We start from the raw sequence: 20,936 nt of genomic DNA, 5'->3' as shown, positions 1-20,936 counted from the left end.
CTGTTTTTAATTTATATAAATGACATTGTGGATCAGATTTCTGTGGGTATTAGGCTGTACGCTGGTGACTGTGCCCAGTACAAAAAAATTTCCTCTGTTGACGATAAAATTAGACAAAATGATGCCTTTAATAACATACTAACATGGTGCAATGAATGGCACATGGAAATTAACTCCTATAAAACAGTCTTTATGAGGATATAGTTCAAATATAACCCTTCATTGTACAACTACAATGCCGAAAACATCATGCTTTTGAGATAACCGAAAATAAATACCTTGGCCTCTGGATTACTAATACTCTCTCCTATAACAAACATGTTGACATCGTCACAGCGAACTGCCTTCGAAAACCATTTTTCCTAAGACGATCTCTAAAATTTGCTACACCTCCTGTGCGTTTTCTTGCTTACATTGACATCCTTCGACCAATGTTAGAATACGCCATTGTCATACTTTACGAAAAGAAACATTACTAAACTAGGAAAAGTTCAAAAAGGTCAGTATGATTTATACATAATTCGTATGGCCGCACTTCAGTTACAGAGCTCCTCAAGAGAAGTGGATTGCCATCTGTGACACAAAGGAGCCGAACATACCATTTAAAATTTTAGCTCACAAAGGGCAACACAACATTGACACATCGCGCTTTATTCCTTTTTCTACTGGTTATGCTACACGTCATCGGCACTCACAGACAATAACACCGTTAACCACTAAAAAGAACCGCTTCAAAGTTTCCTTCTTTAGAACTATTGTTGAATAGAATAACCTTACTGATGACGTTGTAACCCAATGCTGACTGCCATTACTTGAGTCGCATCTATGTTTATGTAGTGAGTGATTTACTGTGTGCGGTTCAGTTACTGCTTGCCTTTGCACGTAGCGGATGACCTATGTTATGTACCCCTGTATTTTGTACTTAGAATATTAAATTACACTTTGTATCCACCCTGCTAAGGCCCTGGAAACAGGACCGCAGTAACAATAAAAAAGTCGAAACTCTGCACAGATACGAAAGAAAATATCGCTGCTTTAAAGCAATAAATCAGTTAAGGTATCTGAAATGGAGAAGTGTGATATATCAATTTACAGCCGAGGTAACATTGCTAGAATGTTTAAGAGAGTTTTGCAAGATATCTTACAAATACGCGTTATATTTTCGAGTGGCTGTGCTATTCTTTATTGCTGTCTTACAATGTTGTAAACTTATTTTTTATATATTTAAAATAATGAAATTTTTAAGCATATTCCTAAAAACGTTGATGACATAACTGAAAATGCACCTTCGACCATCTCAGTAAATTTCAACTTCTTTAGGTACAGCAAACGTCAAAATTGGTGAAGTGCTTGCCGAGAAAAGTGATTACTTCCTCTCCATATATCTAGATAGGAGCTAGTGAGTAAAATATCCTTCATAAGGAGTTAACGCTAATATTATGGCAAACCACGGCTTCATGAATAACAAAATATCATACAGGGGAAAAAATGACTCTGGAGTACCGAAACTCGCCAATGTGTCGTCTAACTGCATTACCCCATCGATCGCGCCGAAGAAAAAAATTTAGTCACCGTGTGAGCAAAAAGCGTCCAATGGACCAAGTCACGGAGAACCACAGCGCCGAAAGCAGAGACTCACCCTGACCTACCGTGCGGAAGGCATATTAATCAAGCGTTTCTAGTGTTAGCGGGTCTATACCATGAACATAAGATCTGTTTAAATTTTTTCTAACTACATGAATTGCGGTCTCTTCTACTGCACAGACAAACTGGAACAGTAGCTTAAAGCGCCTGTTAAAAGCGGTACGGCTCTGCAGATTCTTAGCAAAATAAAACATATCTGACAATTGCTCGAGCAACGTGACAGTAAAAGCCACAGAATCCCACCCACAGTCTATGGCGCGCAGCCGATGTGTGAATGGGTTCTCTGAAACGGGTACAGCGCAACATAGAAAGGAAGAAATAAGTCGAGCCGGCTCGGCTTGTTTCTTCCTTTCTATGTTGCGCTGTACCAGTTTTAGAATGCAATACCAACTCGCCGAATCCTCAACCCTAGTGAATGGGTTCTGGGGTTTTACGTGGTAAAATGACGATTTGATTACACATCAGATGTGTGCAACAGCGTCCGTTTGCGTCATCACACTTAATCCAGTTCTATTTAAGCTCCACGTAGTCATCCTTAACAGATCATCAGTGAAAAGCAGGGAATATTGAGTAGATGGGCATGTTCTAAGCACTACAGTAGCATATTCCATTAACGATATGTAAGACATGAAGCTACTGCGCTAATCTGCACTATGTTATTTATGTCATCTGTATATTACGCTCTTGATGATGCTCATGGGCTTTATGCAGATGCGCTTTTATACAACGTTCTTTTATTTTGTTGTGCCTAAAAAATAGCTCATTTTATTTTCCTCTTTTTTACATCATTGTGTTCCACATAAACGTGCAATAAGGTCGCCTGGCCTAGACGATTTCAGGCTTTACATACGGTGCCTTATTGGCAGACCAGGACATACAGCAATCGCAGCCACTTCCTCGCTGAAAAATGTGCAGCGACGTGAGCGATAGCCAGCCGTTGCATTATCTGTCACGTGCCACTATGTGGACTTCTACATGTATGTGAAGTGTCACATAGAAAAAAAGAGAAAGAGCAAAGTTACATTTCTTTCACATGACTTCGGTCAACGAGATCCAGTCAGCGGTCAACGAGCTAAATTGGTTGAGGGCTTTGGGACGTGTGCTTTTTTTTTTCTGGGTGGAGCTCTTCACTTACGTTACGTTTCACTTGCGTAACGTTCCGAAAGGTTACCCAAAGCGTATGCTACGCTGGACACAGGCAATGCATTCGCCGCCATGCGTTGGGCCATCTGTAAACGTTCTGGTTTCCCGAAAATACTCATAAGCGGGTCTCTAATAAATTTGCATAACATTTGCGGTATGATTTCACTCCAAGGCGGACGGGCTCATCGGATATAATAATACAGGAATGCGATTGTACAGTCTCATGCACCTGCAAGGCTGCTTTTTTTCCCCCACCGATTGGGGACTGCGCAAGAAAAACTATAAGTGCATAATTAAGAGCCAGTACATAATGTATTGCGCGTTCGTACCTTTTCAACAGCAGATCATTGAGGAACGCCAGGTAGTAGCGGCTAAAGATCACCACGGGGACCAGCTCTAGGGTCGACTGTCCTAAGCTTTCAAACACGCCACGAAGTATGCCACTCCACTGCGCCTGCACGAAGAAGATGTCCGCTCATATCAGGTAAGTGGAAGCGGCTTGGGCCCCAGCATGAGCCATCGTACGAAGGAACTATGCACGTTTTGGCTGGAACGACGCTTACAAACGAGGACATGCATGAGTAAGAATCATTTGCACCGACATCCGTTGTTAACAACTAGATCACGAACTTCGCAGAGGCGGAGGTCATGGTAAGGACTGTTGATCGAAAGCCAAAGTACACAGAGTGTCCCAGCTGTCATGCGTCGCGTAGAAACACAGAAAAAGAAAACAAAGAAGCAGGCAATTCAACGCGAAGATAACCAACTGCACATTGTTCAGAGTCGAGCAGTGCAGCCGCCGGTAATTTTTTTCTTGATTCCATTGAATTTGTTAATTAATTTGAATTAGGTAAACATTATTCACAGATCTGAATGGCGTGCGGACAATGGAGTATTTGCTAAAATAAACATAACGCGCATGTTTTCCACGACGTACTTTTCGCCCGGTTATTTTTGTCAGACTCAATTCCTTCAAGTTCTTCGTTCCTTCAAGTTTCTTCAAGGGGCCCTATAACCTAAAGCTATTCCAATGTGTTTTTATTTCCATCTCCTGACGTCAAATTTGCGTAACAACCGACGCAAGCATCGGGCAGTCACCCGTTGGGTTCTCTGAACAGACCAATCAAACGCTCTCCTCGTTCATAGGAGGTCACTTTTGTTTGCTTGAAAAACGAATAACGTTGTCTACACTGAGCGGCTTGTTTTATCTAATTGGCTCACAAGAGGCGAGGAACACGCTCAAGTTGAGAGGGATTCAATAGGGCCGAGCCACCGCACTGAAAATCGATAACCGGATGAAGAGGGTGGTGTCGGCGTCTGCGATAGATCCGCTTCCCTTACTTAGCTTGCTGTGGCTCGTCGACAATCGCGGCGGCATGCAACGGAAGCTTAAGAATTAGGCTAAAATGGATCCTCAGCAAAGGAGAGTTGGCAGAACGAGGTCGTAAACGGGCCGAAAGTTCTCAAAAATGTTGCACAGCCACGTAGAAAATTTTATTATACGCAAACAAACCCATGCCCTTCGACAGGTGCGAGTAGCCAGCGCCTGAGCGATCGGCGGTAGCCATCTTCTATTCGTTTCGGAACGGGGTAGCCTGCGGCTATTCAGAAGAAAATTCACTTTTGTTCGGCATAATAATGCGTCTTTATCGCGTACACGTCATTGCGGTTTTGCGACGTGCGTGAGAGGCAGGTGCAGTGGGCGCAGCCCGAAAACTTTTGACCAATGGCCGAGGGCTAATGGCGAAGAGGCGTCGAATCAGAAATAACTATTTTTCTTTTGTTCGGTCAAATCATGCATAATCCGTGTGCACACATTCTATCAGATGGGGAGCTATCGCGGTTTTCGTGACGTCGCGTGACAGACAGGTGAAAGGGCGGTGGCCCAAAAAGTTTTTCACCAATCGTGGAAGGCTGATTCCAAAATTGGAATAGAAAAGTTTGGAATAGTTTTACGTTATAGCGCCCAAGTTCTACAGAATTAGCTTATTGCAATAGAGTACTGAATTGAATAACAGCAAAAATAAAACACTGGCGGCTACTGCACTGGACTACGAACAATATTCACTGGTTATTTTTGCGTAGAATGGTCCATCTTTTTCAAGAACGCTATTCTTGATAGCTAGGTCAGCCTGTACATATGCTTACACCGTTAAATATGAGTTCACTCAGATTTGGCGCACTAGAGCAGCATGCCTACTTTCTTAGAAGTTATCATTACATCTAATAAAGCCTAGCGCCTACCCCAATTGATAAGAGGTTTATTTTATTGGCAGTGCGCTCCTTCAAGGACACGACGAGTACGAACGGCGAGGCAGCGTGAGGCACCGTCTCGAAAGGCACCAGCTACCGGCAGCGCGAGCAGAGCGAGCCAAGCTTTGCGTTGATGCTGGACGGACGCACGTCTTCCCACTTGCATAGGGTACCTATTACGGAGAAAAAAAATTCGGTAATAGGACCTTTCATGTTTCCAGTACGCCATTCTGTAAGTTCTCATCGTAGTACCGTCTTCACTTCTCGTGGTCAGGGTATATAAAAAGGCAATTGCCCCATACATATAGTCTTCTGGTGACCTTAGGATGAAGCCGCCGCAGGAGGAAGAACTGCGTTTTATGCTCAATGAGGAGAAACGGAGTTTGATTGCCTTCAGGTATACGAGTTGTTTCGCGCACAGGCACTGCGCACGACTTAAGTAAGCCGACACCCTCTAACGTTGTCAAGAAAATGTAAACATGCGTTACCACGTCCTCGCTGTCTTGCAGGAGACCCAGTTGTGCCTCCAGGCGATCCACGGAGGTCGAACGCCGGGGAATGTGGGCGGCCAGGGCCTGCTCGAAGACGTAGAGCTGCGTGGCGAGCTCGGATAGAGGAACACTCGTGTTGGCGTCCGGCAGCAGCTCGTGGAAGACTGCCAGAGCGTATTTCTCATACGCCTTCTGGTGATGCTCCTTGACCTCCTCGATGCCCTCGTCTGGACCAACGGCCAGCATCCAAGACGCTGGGCTGAGCAACAGATCAGGCGCCTCCAGCTGCGTTGTAATAGAAAATCATTATGCGAGGCACCCCAGACAAGAGTTGAGAATGCGCTCAGCCTAATCTCCTGTTAAGTATTGGGATCAGCCAGTGTTATATTAGCGAGATTTGAGGTCGAAGTGAAGTGCACATGCGTTTTCGCAATAAGCGACTATAAATATCGGTTTCCCAGAACTCCGTTACATCGCTTGCAATAGTGCAAATTATACGTGTATTCTATCGTGTAAGAGGGATAGGAAAAGTGCAGCTGGCGGGGGGTGGGGGGGGGAACGGAGTGATACAAAAGCACAGTGGTAGCAACTAGGCCTTTTTAGAAAAGTGTGGCACAAGGAGTATCCCGGGTCGTGTTGGTGTATGATCGGCGAAATTTCGCTGCTCTGGAACCGCTTTCGAAAGCGTGCTTGCTGCATACGGGGGGAAGCATACCAGCACTCCCCTCTCAAAACTGGAGTCAATGCACATAAGAGCCGTGCAAGAAGCTGATCATTATCTCCAAGTGCTGCGTATCTGAAGAAAGTGACCAGTTTTCACCGACTGTGCACAAACAGCTTTGCTTTTTGTAGACGCTGTGCAAGAATGGCGTCGAGCGCGCTATATTTTGTACCGCAAACTGCTCAACTAGCTCGCGTATTCAGAAATGCGCCTTAAGGTGTCCCGAAACACCTTTGTAACTAATTACAAAATTAAATCACTAATAAATTACCTCACCTCTCAAATCGGTTGCCTCAAAAATTTTTTTAAATCCTAGAAGCACTAGCGAAGTCAGACAGACTTATTCTACGCGGCGCTCTTTCTCATTTCATTTCCACTAACGTACTGGAAACTACGAGGTCTGTTAGAAAAGTATCGACCTTATTTTTTCGAACATCTGATAAATATGAAACAAGCACGCATGCGTCAGCCGACCCTGAACATTCGTGCGCTTGCGCTAATTTTTTGCCGCCTACCGATAGCGTCAGTCGCTCGGACGCAGCGTTTGAGTGAGGTAGTGCGCAGTGCTTTCGTCGGTTTCGTATTTCAAGGAAAATGGCAGAGCGACTGGAGCAGCGCTACTGCATCAAAGTTTGCCAGATACTGGGCGACAGCCAAGTGGAAAACATTCGGGAGATTCATACGGCTTTCGATGACGATGTAATGAGCAGCACGCGGATTAAGGAGTGGTACAACTGGTTTAAAGACGCCCGCACATTGGTGGAGAGCGAGCCACGCTCCGGTCGGCCATCAACATGCCGAAATGACCAGGTCATTGCCGAAGTGAACGCTGTGGTGATGCCGGAGCATCGTATGACGATCCGAGAAATTGCGGAAGAGGTGTGCATCAGCACTTTTCCTGCACATACCATTATGACCGAAGATTTGGCCATGAAGAGAGTTGCGGCGAAATTCGTGCCGAAGCTGCTCACGGTGGAGCAAAGGCAACTCGCAGGACATGCTGGATTCCACAAACAGTGACCCCGACATCATGAACGCCATAATCACTGGTGACGACTCTTGGCTGTACGGGTCCGACCCGGAAACCAAATCCCAGTCGTCACAGTGGAAGAATTCCACGTCACCAAGACCAAAGAAGGCCCGCCAAATGCGCAGCAACGTAAAAGTGATGCTGACTGCTTTCTTTGACTCCCGTGGTGTGGGAGACCTCGAGTACGCACCACATGGTCAGAAAATCACCAAAGAATATTACAAGCATGTCCTCCGTCGCTTACGTGATGCTGTACGGCGCAACAGACCAGAGTTGTGGTCAACAGAAAATTGGCGCATCCGTCACGACAATGCTCGTGCACATTTCTCGCACTTGATTCATAGTTTTTTGGCGAAAAACCAGACTCCTGTAGTTCAACAGACTCTTTACTCTCCTGATATGGCCCCCTGCGACTTCTGGCTGCTTCCCAAAATAAAGAGGCCATTGAAAGGAGCGAGATTTCAGACAGAAGGTGGCATTATCGCTGGAACGACAGCTTAGCTAAGGTCCATTCCGAAAGAGGCCTTCTCGAAATGCGTACAACAATGGCAGCACCGCTAGGAGAAGTGTGTGGAGTCTCAAGGAGACTACTTTGAGGGCGATTAGGTTTCGAACGCTCCAGTTACGCCGGCTTTTTTCTATTCGTCCAAATGTTGCATACTTTTCTAACAGATATCGTACAGATGCAAGACAGCAAGGGGACGCAAGGGAGCAATGCGCCGCTGACGCCGCCCAAAGGTTCAACGTGAGACGCGTCGTGGCAACCGTGGCATCTCGGAGGTCACGTGCAGCAGTCGCGGCCGCGCGCAACCATGGTGTTTAGACTAGCAGTGCAGAGATGAAATTATATTTCTGTCCTTTTGAGGTCGCAGACTTATATAATCTTCGTTCATGAACTCAAATGAGCAGTCATTGTATCATTGAGACTATTCTCGCGATCACTAAATCAGCAGTAAGCTACCGTGGGACCAGCTGGTACCGATGATATTGCGGCGATTTTTTGCTGCTTTTGAGACAAGATTATATATTCCTTGCTGCATGCAGTGCAATAATATTTGGCTCGCATATTCACAGGAGTCACGTTAACAGATAGGCAACGTTTTCTTACTTTGTTCAAAAAGTGTTTCAAGGTCCCTTTACTCGGTCAAGACAGCCTCAAGATTACACTTCAGGTAAACCTACCCAAGGGGCCCACAGGCCTTCTTTGATCGTATTCACGTTAGGCGCTATCTTGAGCCGAACATGATTAAAAGAGACGTGGGCTTCAACCTAAGGCATATTTTGAACATAGGAGTAAATCTTAACTGTATTAGTGCATGCCACTTCCACAGCTGTACTAGATAAGAACGGCGGCAGCCAGCTACGACTCCGCACATTTAGAACAACTACATCCACGTGCCCACCTTTGCCACCCACACAAGCGAAATGTGAGAAGTACTGATTAAAATAAGGTATTGGGTGCTTCCTCCAGACAACATATACAACTCCGCAGACTTCCGCTGTCTTATGCTAGATTGTCAAAGGGCAGTCAACACTATATATACAACAGCTTGCAAAGGCCTGTCACTGACAGAAATGGTCCGTGTGCGCGAGTTCCCGACTGGCTCCCTGATGGACAGCGTCACGACGAAGGGTGCAGCGAAATCTCGCAGTTGCACCATGAGCGCGACGGCCACGTCGACAGACTCGTTCTCCCGAAGCGGCCACGAGGACAAGCCGACGGAGGACAAGAGCCGTCGCATGCCGGCCTGCACAGAAAGGTGATGTCCTGCAAGAAGCAAGCGCCGCTGAGGTCCATTTACAAAGTTATGAACAGTACTCAGATTTGTCGTTTCAGCGATTGCATCTTAAGGCTGAGAGGTCGTTCTGATTTTTTCGCTATTTCGCGAAAAATATTTCTGTTCAGCTACAAGCGACTTTCTTTAGCGACATGGCAGAGCAATTCGGTGACACATTAGCGGCATAATTTGAAAGAGTTGATTTGGGAACGATTTGCTAGAAAGCAGTTATTAAAGATCTAAAACTACGCGGCCTAAATAGCTGCACGGTTCGGCAGATAATTAAGTTGGCATGTTGAGAACATGTTGAAGGGTGTGGCACAAAAATTAGTTCTTTCCCTAGCGTCGAATAATGAAAAGTTTGCAGGCACAAGCTGGACCAACTCTATTTGTGACGAAAAAAAAAATGGCTTTATCAGTAATCATTTGAACCCTCCTGGATTTTTTACATGACAATCTGAAGGTAAACACTGTTCAGGTGTCATAATTCGTTGTTTTGTAAACATAATAGTAAATTTCTAGCCCTCAGCACCTTCTTGGCGAATTCGCCGTTTATTCCTCGCTTGCAAGGATGCTAAATGAACGTAAAATGTTTTGACAAATGCATTATACGTCGTATTCGCTGGCATACCATAGTGTTGCAAACCATCTACTTTATTTGTAATGCGCTTTAAACCTTCAGCGATTATTTTAGCTGCATTGCAGAAAATGTAAGGAAAACTTAACAACTTGTTTGTCTCATTTTAGCGACAAGTGTCTCATTTAACGACAAGTGGCTGATTTTAGCGAGAGATTGCAATACTTGTACTGCTGCTGCTGCAATCGCACAACTATACGGCCCCCTTTCTGGCTAATATTTAAGTCTACAATCACCGCCCAAGCACTCCGTACAGATGGTTAACCAGAGAAGCTGAAAGAAGCGGCCCCGTTGTTTATCACTGTTTTAATCACGACGGTTCATTAAACGACGGCGTGGTAGTCTGCCGGATGCATGATACGGTGTCTCTGCTAGCGCTCGGCTGCTCAAGCCTGTTCTAGTGCCCGCGCTGCAGCATCGGCACGGCGTAGACGAGGTGGTTCCCGGTTCTGCTCGTGGCGTTGTTGATCGAAAGCTGCCTGCTCCTTAGGAGCACGTATGACGCGGGGCCTACCCATTTCGAAGCCGGAGAGATACTGTTGCGCGTCAGTAGAGCAGCGACGTCACTACTGGCGCAGCCCATCGCGCGCCATCTCAAGCTTTTCTTTTTCGATCATGTGTATGGGGTTGCGCCGGAGGACCTTTCGGTGTTCAGGTGACAGACGCACGAAAAGATCGGCTAGGCATATACAGCTCTGCTGTGATAAGTCTTTTTCAATTTTAGCTCAATGAGAAGAGCAGAAAGTATAGATAATATGGATATTTTACGTAGAATATGCGTAAACTTTTGTGCGCCCAAATGAAAATTTATTCTAAAGGGCAAATTAATGAGAGAGAGAGAGAGAGAGATTTTATTTGCAGAAAGGATGAAAACTCGGCCTGAGCAATAGCATGTACTGGTCTGTAATTCAGAAGGGTTTGGGTGCGAGCTAGTTGGTACGGATCATTCCTATTTAAAACAGCGCAAAAAACACGGACAAGGGAGGACCCAGGACGAGCGCTGTGTCCTCCCTTGTGTCCTCAGCGCTCGTCCTGTGTCCTCCCTTGTCCGTGTTTTTTGCGCTGTTTCAAATATGAATGGTCTGTAATGCTGCTCTCAGGAAAGGCGATGGCGAATGGAAGGAATGATTAGTGACGATGAAAAGGAAGTGCTTATATGATACTCCAACACGTCCCAAGAAAAGTTAGAGACAGGCGACACATTGACTCCGTGCAGAAACTGTGGGTGTATAATGTGCATTAATTTTACCCTTTTACGCACGTCTACAGTTCTTTTTTTTTTTGCATCCTGACCTCTTCGCCAGGTGACTGCCATTTGCAGCTCTAAAATCTCAGGTGCTCTGACGCTGTGTGACTCCCACTGTTCGAACACAAATCACATTGCCTCAGAACGCGAAGTACGAAAATGGCTCATCAATAGCACGTGTGAGGAATGTTAAAAATATTATAAAGGAGATTTATTGGGGTTCGTAGCGACCGCCGGTCCTGGGATGCACCGAGTAGTTCCCGAGCTCGAGCCTCTGCTGCGCGCTTGATACTGCCCATGCTGCTGACTCTGTGCGCACGTTCGTCATCTTCCTTACAATATCTAGATTACTACATTGAATATTGCGCTATTCTACTGCAGAATAATGTCCTTGCATTTAGCGTGTATGAGACATTGAGCGCGCAGCACAATGGTTGAATTTGCAAGGGGGTCTGCGACACCTCTTATGCATGGCGCCTGGAAAAGCGGTCTCATAAAACTAGGAGCAGAGACCTATAAGCATCACTAAATTTTGAACTAATGTATCTCGCGACACAAAAAACAAAAATATTTGGAGGTTCGGCGCTAATTGTTACCACAAAGCCCAGGCTTGAGGGATGCCACAGCTTAGACATAACTTTTTTTTTAATCGGCTTGGTGGTCTTAAAAGCTTCTTTGTTCTAGATACTATGCATTTCCACTCAAGCTGTTCTTCCTGAAATTCCATATCTACGCGCGCTTCTGTTCATGTGGGCATGGATGCATAGAAAACCGTCTTGCAGCACGTGTAGACTTGCACTAGGATAATGACGTAATAAATGGAGGCGAAAATGCGAAACCAAAAAAATACTGTTGGTCAATTAAATGAACATATATATATATATATATATATATATATATATATATATATATATATATATATATATATATATATTCGTACTGTTCGTATGTTTGTACTGTATGCCCTCAGCGCTGCCTGCGCTGAGGGCATACAGTACGAACACGCGTGCTGTGAGGCGAAGCCGTGGCACAGCTGGATGCGTAGCGTTAGGCCTGTGTAAACATCCACGATTCAGCTTAAAGCTGAAATTCCTCTCAGATATTTTAATAATTTGATACGCGTATGCGTATTTCAGCGCGGAGTATATTGACTCATGTCCTTCCTTATCCTTCTTTTTTCGGGGACTGCACTTAACGTGCTAACAAATTGAAGTTATCGCTCGGCGCGAGACGGGCCTGCATGATTTGGAACTTAATCAAATGTTACCGTTTATTCTATCTGTTCTATGCTTTCCCTGAAGTGTGTAATGAGATCGCATCCGCGACACGAATTGTGTAGTACTCTCTGGAAGGCACACGGACACCAGCGAATACGTTGGTACGTTCGACAAGTCATGTATGTAAGCCTATAGGCTTTTGCAGGGGAAGACTACTGTTGCGCAGGCTGCTTCGGCGTCGGCAGCTTGCGACGTGGGGAATGTAGTCACTAAAGCCTTCAATATATAAAAGAATATGCCTAGCAACTGATTTCTTTGTTGTTGCAGCACCGCTATCGGTACGCAACGCATAGGTAGGACTCCCGAAGAGCGGCGTAGTACAAGGGGCGCGCAAAGGGAACAGAGACGGCAATACGACACGCGGCGGCATGCTACGAAAATTATCTTTACTCTCATTACTACCATTGATTTAAATTAACGATACTATCACTGCACTAAAGCAATAAAGCATTGCGTATCTCCTTCAGCAGTTGTAGTGATGGTTTTCAACAGCTTCGCTGGACATACACTTCCGCAGGGCCGGGATGGCATGTCAGTTTGTTTATTCTGGCACTCACGCCTATAAAATCTAGCGCGCAGTAAACGCTCGGTAACAAGTTGAGTTTACAGGTATGCGCTGTAATTCCTGCTCTATATTTATTCATTATGACAACGGGTAAATCTGCACCCAATGCCGTTGTTTGTACCTCTGGCAAGGCAAGAGCGAAAGAGGAGAGCGGAAACGTTGCTGGCCGGATTCTCGAGCGCTTCTGGCGAACCGAGCACTTCAGCGAGTCCGAGCAGTCGCCTGGTCAGCGCCTCGGATACAGTCCACGTACGGTGTTCGGATGTAATCTCGCCGTCCTGCCAAGAGCAAGTGAGCGCGTCATATAATTTTAGAAACGCCTATTATTTGCACCGACTAAAGGTTGCACGGAATCCCGGCACATAAAAAGCGCTTAGCGTGTAAATCAACTAAAGGCACACATTGTCGTGTAATTTTCATGCTACTGGCTAGCACGCACGCGGCTGCAAACTGTATATTGGACGGAGTTGTGACAAACTAAAAGTTTCACGTAATGCTCACGCTTTGAAGCGCTGAGTTTGAGCATTAAGTAGAACTTTCATGGACACGCCACATAGTGCGAATTGTTGCCATGCCACATTTTTTGACCACGTGGAAAGGCAACTGAAAGGCAAATGCGTCGACGCAGACTAGCCGTGGTCCTAAGCTGAGAAGCTATCTCTTTATTCTCACTTGAAATGTTTAGGTGACTCGTAAGGGTAGCGAGTTTTCCTTTCTTTACATATACTGCTGTCTTTATTACAAGACATGGAAGAGGTGGGTAAAGAAACTACATTGTCATATGCACATTACGAGAGAACACCACAAGAAGAGCACTACTTAGTTTATACAGAGTATGCATGCAAGGGGATAAAAAAATAAACGCGTACTAGCAGAGAACAGGACCAGTAATTTAACCGCAACAAACTAAAGAATATTAGTAGCAAGCTGTGCAGTGAGTCCTCTGTGTTAATACGAAATTCAATGTAAAATGGAAAAAAAAATGAAAAAACGCAGTCCAAGCGACAAAGAAACGACACAATACTGAGAGAATTGGTGCGTCTAGTTGTCTGTCAGAATGAACGCTGAAAGTGATAGGTATGTTCTAACCAATAAAATTGTTTATAAAAACCGTTTTCTCGGTACAGTAGAAGATGCATATTGGAAAGAAATAGTGAATTTTCATATCCTTTAATAATTTCTTTACACGAACATCATGATCAATTCACACATGTGTGGTTGCAATAGCGCGGCGTTTACCAGCGCTAGCCTGTGAGCGAAACTTGTCAGTGAAACCTCTTGCCCTAGGGTTGTTCCTAAATATGATCTTACATTTCTCTCGAACGATGAAAAGAATTCTCGCAGTACGCAATGAAAACGGAACAACTATAAACGCAACAATATTTTAACAGATGCAATATGCTTAAAGCATCGAACAATGTAAACCACCGAGGCATATCCATAGTAAGCGACGCTCAATTAATAGTTTTCTAAGAACCGACATCGCTTACGCAGAAGGTACGGACACACGGTAGGTTTATAAGACGATGGGGTTTTACAGGCGCATGCAAACAAGCGCTTTGAAGAAGCTCCTCGCAACAGCAGCTGCTGAAACAAAATGATGTGAGGCAGCCCTGGAATAACACTACCAAGTGCAGGTTTATCTTGTTACATAAATCTAAAGCATGAAACGCAGGAATAAAACTTGCCTCAAAATTTGCAAAAGTTAAACAAGTGTCAAGTATACAAGAAATAATGAGTATGCTCTAGGTATACAGTTGGAGATACGCTATAGTCCCGTCGCTAGTCAAATTCGTAAGAGAAATTCTTGCGCGAGTATTTCACTGATAACCACAAAGCACCATTGCATCCTGAAGCAAGAAAACGCTGAATTTGTTGAGTTCAAAGTAATTTGGTAATGTAAAGTGCACGGAACCCTAGCCATACGCAGCTTCGCTTTAAATCATGAGTCATTCCACTCTGTGAAGGTAGCTGACGAGCGAAGCTGTTTAGCACACGACAAGGAGGTGACACATAATTTTGAACAAAGGTACGAACTCGTCTAGTGTCTTAATGGGTGGTCATTATTTCACTAGCAACCACAATCACGTTCTTTGATAATGTAAAATAGATGCACGTACACCACTGAGTGGTCGGTTGGGACGGATCAGTGTGGCATCGCAAGCGATTTGCCTGCGACATGGAACGCGTACACCGCTCGCTTTTAGGTACCGACACATCCACATTGAAATCACTGACAATGACAACAGCGGTAGTGTCATCGCATCTAATTCACGCAAAGTGAGTAGCCACGAACCGTGCGGGACTATGACTCATTGCATTTTTTGCTTGCTTACTGGGGTATGTGCCACTGCTCACGGAGGCAGGAGCAATTGATAGCAGTTTAGTACATGCTGTTCTGTATGTTGTATGTGTGATTAGAAAGCATTTAAGCACTGTTCGCTTTACTTTGCTGGGGCTTGTAGATCTGCCTTACGGAGTTATGAGCCATTACATTTTTTTTCTTGCTTACGGGAGCATGAATACTAAAGCGCTCCGCGGTCATCCATGTGCCAATATGAGTCATTCAAGATGATAACTCTTGGGTTCCGTGCAAAAATGCACGGAACCCTAGTCATATACAACTTCGCTGTAAATATTCACCGATGATCACGACACTCCCTAATGCGAATGTGGAGCAGCGATTTATTGGCTGGCGCAGACAATGTCTCGTTCGAAGAGCAAAACGTTGGTTCAATCAATATTTAACACCGTGTTAGCACAGAATTTCATGAAAAGCACAAAGGGACACGAACGGGACAGGTGCTGTGTGGCACATTGGCAACGGAGCGAAGTGTGGCGCCACTGCCTCGCTAATCGGGAGATCGCGAGAAGCAACGCGTGGGTGCGGTTCGCAGCAGCTGCCGCAGATAGACCTCCATCATGCAGCGCTTTCTTTCTATTATGGTGTTGGCTTACGCGCTCGCCGCATTCCAACTGTGAACTGACGACAACTCTGTACTCTGGTGCCGTATCGTAGCGGTCATCGCCGCGGAACGCGTTTTGCGCGGCACTATGCTTTTCCTCTGACGCTTTCGCCATACCCTACTCCCCCGCTTTCCTCTTCGCGCTCTCTTCGCTATCGGCCTATTTCAACACCTGCCGCGCCCTGTTTTCGCTCTTTCATCATTCGCTGTGCTCGTTCGCTCACTTACGCCGAGGGAGGAAACCGACGTGAAATGCAGGAACTGGCGCCTAAGATCTGCGCTCTAAAAAGAGTCGCAACCCTCGAAAAGACTTTGCCATTTGTCGCGACATAGTGGTACAAATGCTACAAATTCAAAGAAATAAAATTTTGTTCCTGATTATGCTTATAGCCAACTTTTCTTCACCAAACAACTGCAACACGTGTCTTGAAAAAAAAAAGTCTAGATTGCTTTAGTGCTCTTGATTAGTGTTCTTCTCAACGTGGTCGCTCATTGCTTCATCAGGCAAAATAAAAGTTTAATCTTGTTCCCTTGATAGAGTTGTTAGCAATACTGCATTTCCTGAATGACGCTCAACTCTAACATTAATATCAACCATTCCAGGTCGTGAGCTAATCGTACTGGTTAATCTGTTTTACAGTGAAACTCTTAGCCTCTAGTTGGCTTGGATATTTTCTGGTGCGTCCTCAGGGAAAAAAAAAGAATAGGTCAAGCGATTATTAAGCAAAAACCAGTCTGTAGAATGGCGGCAGTTACAGACCAGATCTTATCCGAGTCCAGCTATTATGCACGTAATACACCCAGATTTATACCCAACGGACAAGGGCAGACATTGAAACTCTAGAGGCACGCTGGAGCATATTCTATGTGAATGTACGACTGTAATACAGGATAACGGTGATGCAGCCTCAAATAGCGACAGCCTCCACGCGCTGGGAGTCTGCGTTGCTTAGCTCGGGCCTGCAGCACCAACTCTGGGCCGTCCAGCGACCCGAGGAAGCTAAGGGTCAACAACCCTTGGCCGAAACCTGGGCGGAGTCCACGCCCACCCCACCAAATCCTAGGGCACTGAATAAAATTATTTGAATGAATGAAGCGATTAAAAAGACCTTTGATCGGCTGAAGCGAAAAGTGAATACATTCTTTAGTATCACGTGAATAACATGCAACACAGCAATTGTTTCAATAAAGAACAAACACAAAACAAGCATCGAAACCACATATTGATGATAAGGCGCTCCGGTTAACAATGCGAAGCACGTAACATACGCACAACCTTTCCCGGCAAAGATTACTGTTGCAGAACCTGCCTCGGCGACGGCAGCTTCCGACGCGGGGAGTGACTTCACTAGCCTATCATAAATCAACCAGCTTAGCAAATGATGTCATTGTTGCTGGAACAGCGCGCTATGGGTAGGCAACGCATAATTGGGACTCCAGAAGACCAGCGTGAATGCGAGGTGCGGCAAAACGAAAAGAAACGGCAATACAACCAGCGGCGGCGTCCTGTCAAATTTACGACTATTTCTATTACTACCATTACTCTGAATTACTTTTGCTACCATTACCCTAAAGCATTGCATATGCCCTATCACCAGTCGCAGTGGTGGTTTTCAACAGCTTCGCTGGCCCTACACTTTTGCAGGGCCGGGATGTCGACTCAATTTAGTTGGTTTAATCATTTCAACATATTTCTTTGTCTCTCGCTCTCTATGCTTAGCAGCTACAAAACCACTCTGAACAGACTACGTGGTGTAAATCAGAGAATTTCGATATACTCACGGGGCAAGTAAGATCCACGGTGGAACACATGGGCGTGTAGATGTCCTCGCAGAGATTGGTGGATTCGTTGCGCACGCTTTTCACACGGGTGCCTGCACCATGTGAGAATAGTTCCACAAATATAGCTTGTTCATCTGGAGTGGCGGCTGTCATTTGCATAATTTTGTTATTAAACTTAGAACACCACCTTGACGTGCGAAACTTTCAGTTACAATTCTAAATATGTACTATTTGTCTGTATCGCTACAGCCAAGGAAGTAGTCGGTCTCTCATACGGGGACATGAAGTAGCGCCAGAAGTGCAAGAACAGACATGAGCTACCACATACTACTGCTTCAACTTACGTTTACAGCGTTGCAGAGCGTTAAAGCCTTACGGGAGATTTTATCTCACGGTATTATTTGTTACATAACACTTCAACTGCTCGTTATATTGCGGTATGCTTTGGAAAAAAAAAGCATACCAAACCGTTTTATGTATTAAGCCGCTCGTCAGCTCGAAACGCCAGCTGCTAGGACAGTATTCGCCTCGAGAATTGTCCGCTGAGCCCGCCACCAACCGACAACTTCTCTGCTGCTGGCACTTCCGTTAGTTTCATTTTGTCATGGGAGACAAGCAGCGCAGACCGCTTGGATGGGGCCACCACAGGCGGCTGTGCAGGCGGCTGTGGAGGCAAGTCAAGTTTACGACTAGGTATGGTGTCCGTACATGCGGTTCTGAACGTGGACGATGAACATTTCTCGTGGCTCATGAAAGAGCGTGAGTGTGCTGAGAACAAAGGTACAGTTGATAACGTTGCAACTAATCGTATGTTAAAAACTATATTCAACATAAGAAACATATTCTTAAGACTGCAATATACTATCGTTCAGTCGGCCTTCTCACTTAAATTTTTTGGGAAAGCTTTTCTTCTGAAAACCGACAACCACATATTACCCTATATTGTATGAGTAACATAAAATAGCATAGATTTCTCTGCTGCTGACTAAGCATTTACGGGAGCCAGTATGCACTAAAGCCACTATAGCTCTGCGAAACAGCTGCATGCAATAAACTTGCGGATGGCCGAAAGAGCGGACCTAATGTGTTCCTTTCGTTCTTTGTTTCCTGAAAATCTATGCGGTGCAGCATTTAGGCTTGCGGTAGAACAAAACTATATCAAATAATACTAGCATTCTTATCTTTACTGAAGTTTGTTTATGTTATACTCTAGGCACATGACCGTTCTTACACTCAAGCAGTAGAAAGGATAAAGGCAAAGCAATGTTTTCAATGTTCATGCAGACCATGGGCAATGAATGCATGTTTGCAAGTACAAGATGCATGTTTTCAAGCGATGGCTGCACAACTGTGTTTCATATAAAAATACTCACCAAAGACGCAGCAGAACTTCGTTCGACAATCGTCGTACTCTTCAGTCAGTTTCAACCAACGTCGAACTGAAAAACATGCCACAAAATTCCCGTAAATATTACAGTAAACTCGTGCCACTACCACCATCTTCACGTCCTGCCAGGAGCCTTTCTAGAGCTGTATGAGGAATTACTCTTAAGCATTGTAATCTTGGGCGTTTTTTACGGCACTGCAGCACACTAGTCCAGAATAGTAGCGGCAACGATACCTATTGTATGCGCACTAGATTCCCGATATTGTTCGACAAGTTTACCCATTTAAGATCCACAGGGTACCTGTTCAGAAGTAATGTTTGTTCAAATTTCATGAGTTGTTTTTCAGCGGCTGCCTGAGCAGAATATCGCTCGTACTGCACTGTAAAAAAAGCCATCACTTCAACGATCATGAATTTCTGACAAGCCATCGGTGTCATTCCGACACGATGTTTCTATTGCCGTGGACAAGAAAGGAGTGAGGGTCACGAGTATCACATACACAGGTTAAAAGAAATTGCTCGTGGTTATGCCGCGATTCGATTGACTGCCGTGTACAGACCGTCGTAGTGCTAGAGATTACTCGTCATTTACTGCATCATTTCTTACAGTGCACTTAGTACAGCAATAGCGCATGAATGTACCCACTGTAAGTTCAGGCGAAGAGCGTTATTCACGTTCTTTTGAGGTCGTAGGAGCCACTGAATATATGTCCCACATTTTTCTTTCCAACGACCTTGTATGGGTCATGGAACCGAACATAAAGAATGTTTAGGCATAAAGTGCACAGCGGAACCACCATGTATATATTAACTCGAGAGACTCGAAGCGAGTTTGTCATGGATGACATGGTGTGTTTTGACTGCGTCAGCTAAGAACTTCTCAAATTCTAAGAACAAGGGGATCTCTGGCAAGTCATTCTGGGGGGAGTAGCAACATCTTTGCCTTAATTCGTGAAAATCCTTGTACTCCGCGTTGATGCACGCTCACTTACCGTCTAACAAGAATCAAAGTTATGTAGGGGCAGAAGTCTGCGAACACTGCAAAGCAAGGTTGAACGAGAAGAAGCCTCAGAAAGAGGAAGTCGATAAGTGCAACTTTTTCTTCTTAGAGCGTGAACATGGTAGTAAAGGTGTTTAACTTCAGAGAACAGGTATAAATATTTCTTCAGAAAAGAAGGCAGGGTGCTGTAAGTACGAGAAAAGAAATACGAAGGGATACAAAACTTCCACTAGTCAATTTTTTTCGAAAAGATTGCGCTGAATAAAATTATTATTGCAAAGAGCTACCAATACAGACAAAAATACGTGAGGCCTGTCTCAAGCTATTTGAGATAAATAAGAGAACGAGTGCTTACGCCAAGTCAAAAGTGAAATTGCATGCGGTGGAAGAGCTTCGATAGGAGAATACGCGCCGACGGGTTCTCATTTCTAGTTCTCACAGCAATGTCGACATTGCGGCGCCACAGTTGGCTCAGAAGCATTTGTATGAAGGCTTAGGCAGACAGGATACTTTAGATGTAGTTCAACATCAACATGCTTTACAACATGTGGTATTAACTTTCCAGACAGTGGCACATAAATTTGTGCCAACTATGCACCTCGAAGCAGCAAATCTTGAAAACACTATGAAGCTTCAGTGGTTCAAAATTTGGAACTCGCATCATTCAATTTATCGTGGTTCAGAAACTTTATATATTCGATGATGCGCATCCTAGACAGAAAATAATTGGGTGTTATTGAATTAGGCATTTTCAAAAAAGCAAATTAAACTTATGTCCTGGGTGTCTGGTTCAGACTATAATTTTACCGCGGCTCTCGCCAGCTGGCACGACACAGATACAACTCCAGGTCGCACAGCTATGCAGTGGTGTATGTAAACATACAGTCGAAATTTCAAGCGATGCAAATTGACTGGTTTTTCTAGCAATCATATAACCTCGTGTATACAACAAGAAACTGCGGTTCAGGAATCTTCAAAGCAGCATTGAATACGTTAGTACGCACCACGACCATGTA

The 20,936-nt window shown here is 44.8% G+C and overlaps 1 protein-coding gene across 1 annotated transcript in view; it reads right to left on the bottom strand.

Moving 5' to 3' along the window:
• Nucleotides 1-20,936, bottom strand: part of LOC142574727 (membrane metallo-endopeptidase-like 1) — a 79,528-nt gene that overhangs the window by 49,801 nt on the left and 8,791 nt on the right. The window contains exons 4-9 of the mRNA XM_075683751.1: nucleotides 18,907-18,972; nucleotides 17,534-17,625; nucleotides 12,907-13,063; nucleotides 8,854-9,050; nucleotides 5,529-5,816; nucleotides 3,117-3,241 (exon numbers count right to left, since the gene is read on the bottom strand). Of these exons, the coding sequence (XP_075539866.1) occupies nucleotides 3,117-3,241; nucleotides 5,529-5,816; nucleotides 8,854-9,050; nucleotides 12,907-13,063; nucleotides 17,534-17,625; nucleotides 18,907-18,972 (925 nt within the window). The remainder of the gene's footprint in view (nucleotides 1-3,116; nucleotides 3,242-5,528; nucleotides 5,817-8,853; nucleotides 9,051-12,906; nucleotides 13,064-17,533; nucleotides 17,626-18,906; nucleotides 18,973-20,936) is intronic.

Source organism: Dermacentor variabilis, chromosome 3 (assembly GCF_050947875.1).
Source record: "Dermacentor variabilis isolate Ectoservices chromosome 3, ASM5094787v1, whole genome shotgun sequence".
In the NCBI taxonomy this organism is placed as follows: Eukaryota; Metazoa; Arthropoda; class Arachnida; order Ixodida; family Ixodidae; genus Dermacentor; species Dermacentor variabilis.
The sequence above is the reverse complement of the archived record's forward strand: the minus strand, read 5'-3'. Positions and strand labels throughout refer to the sequence as shown.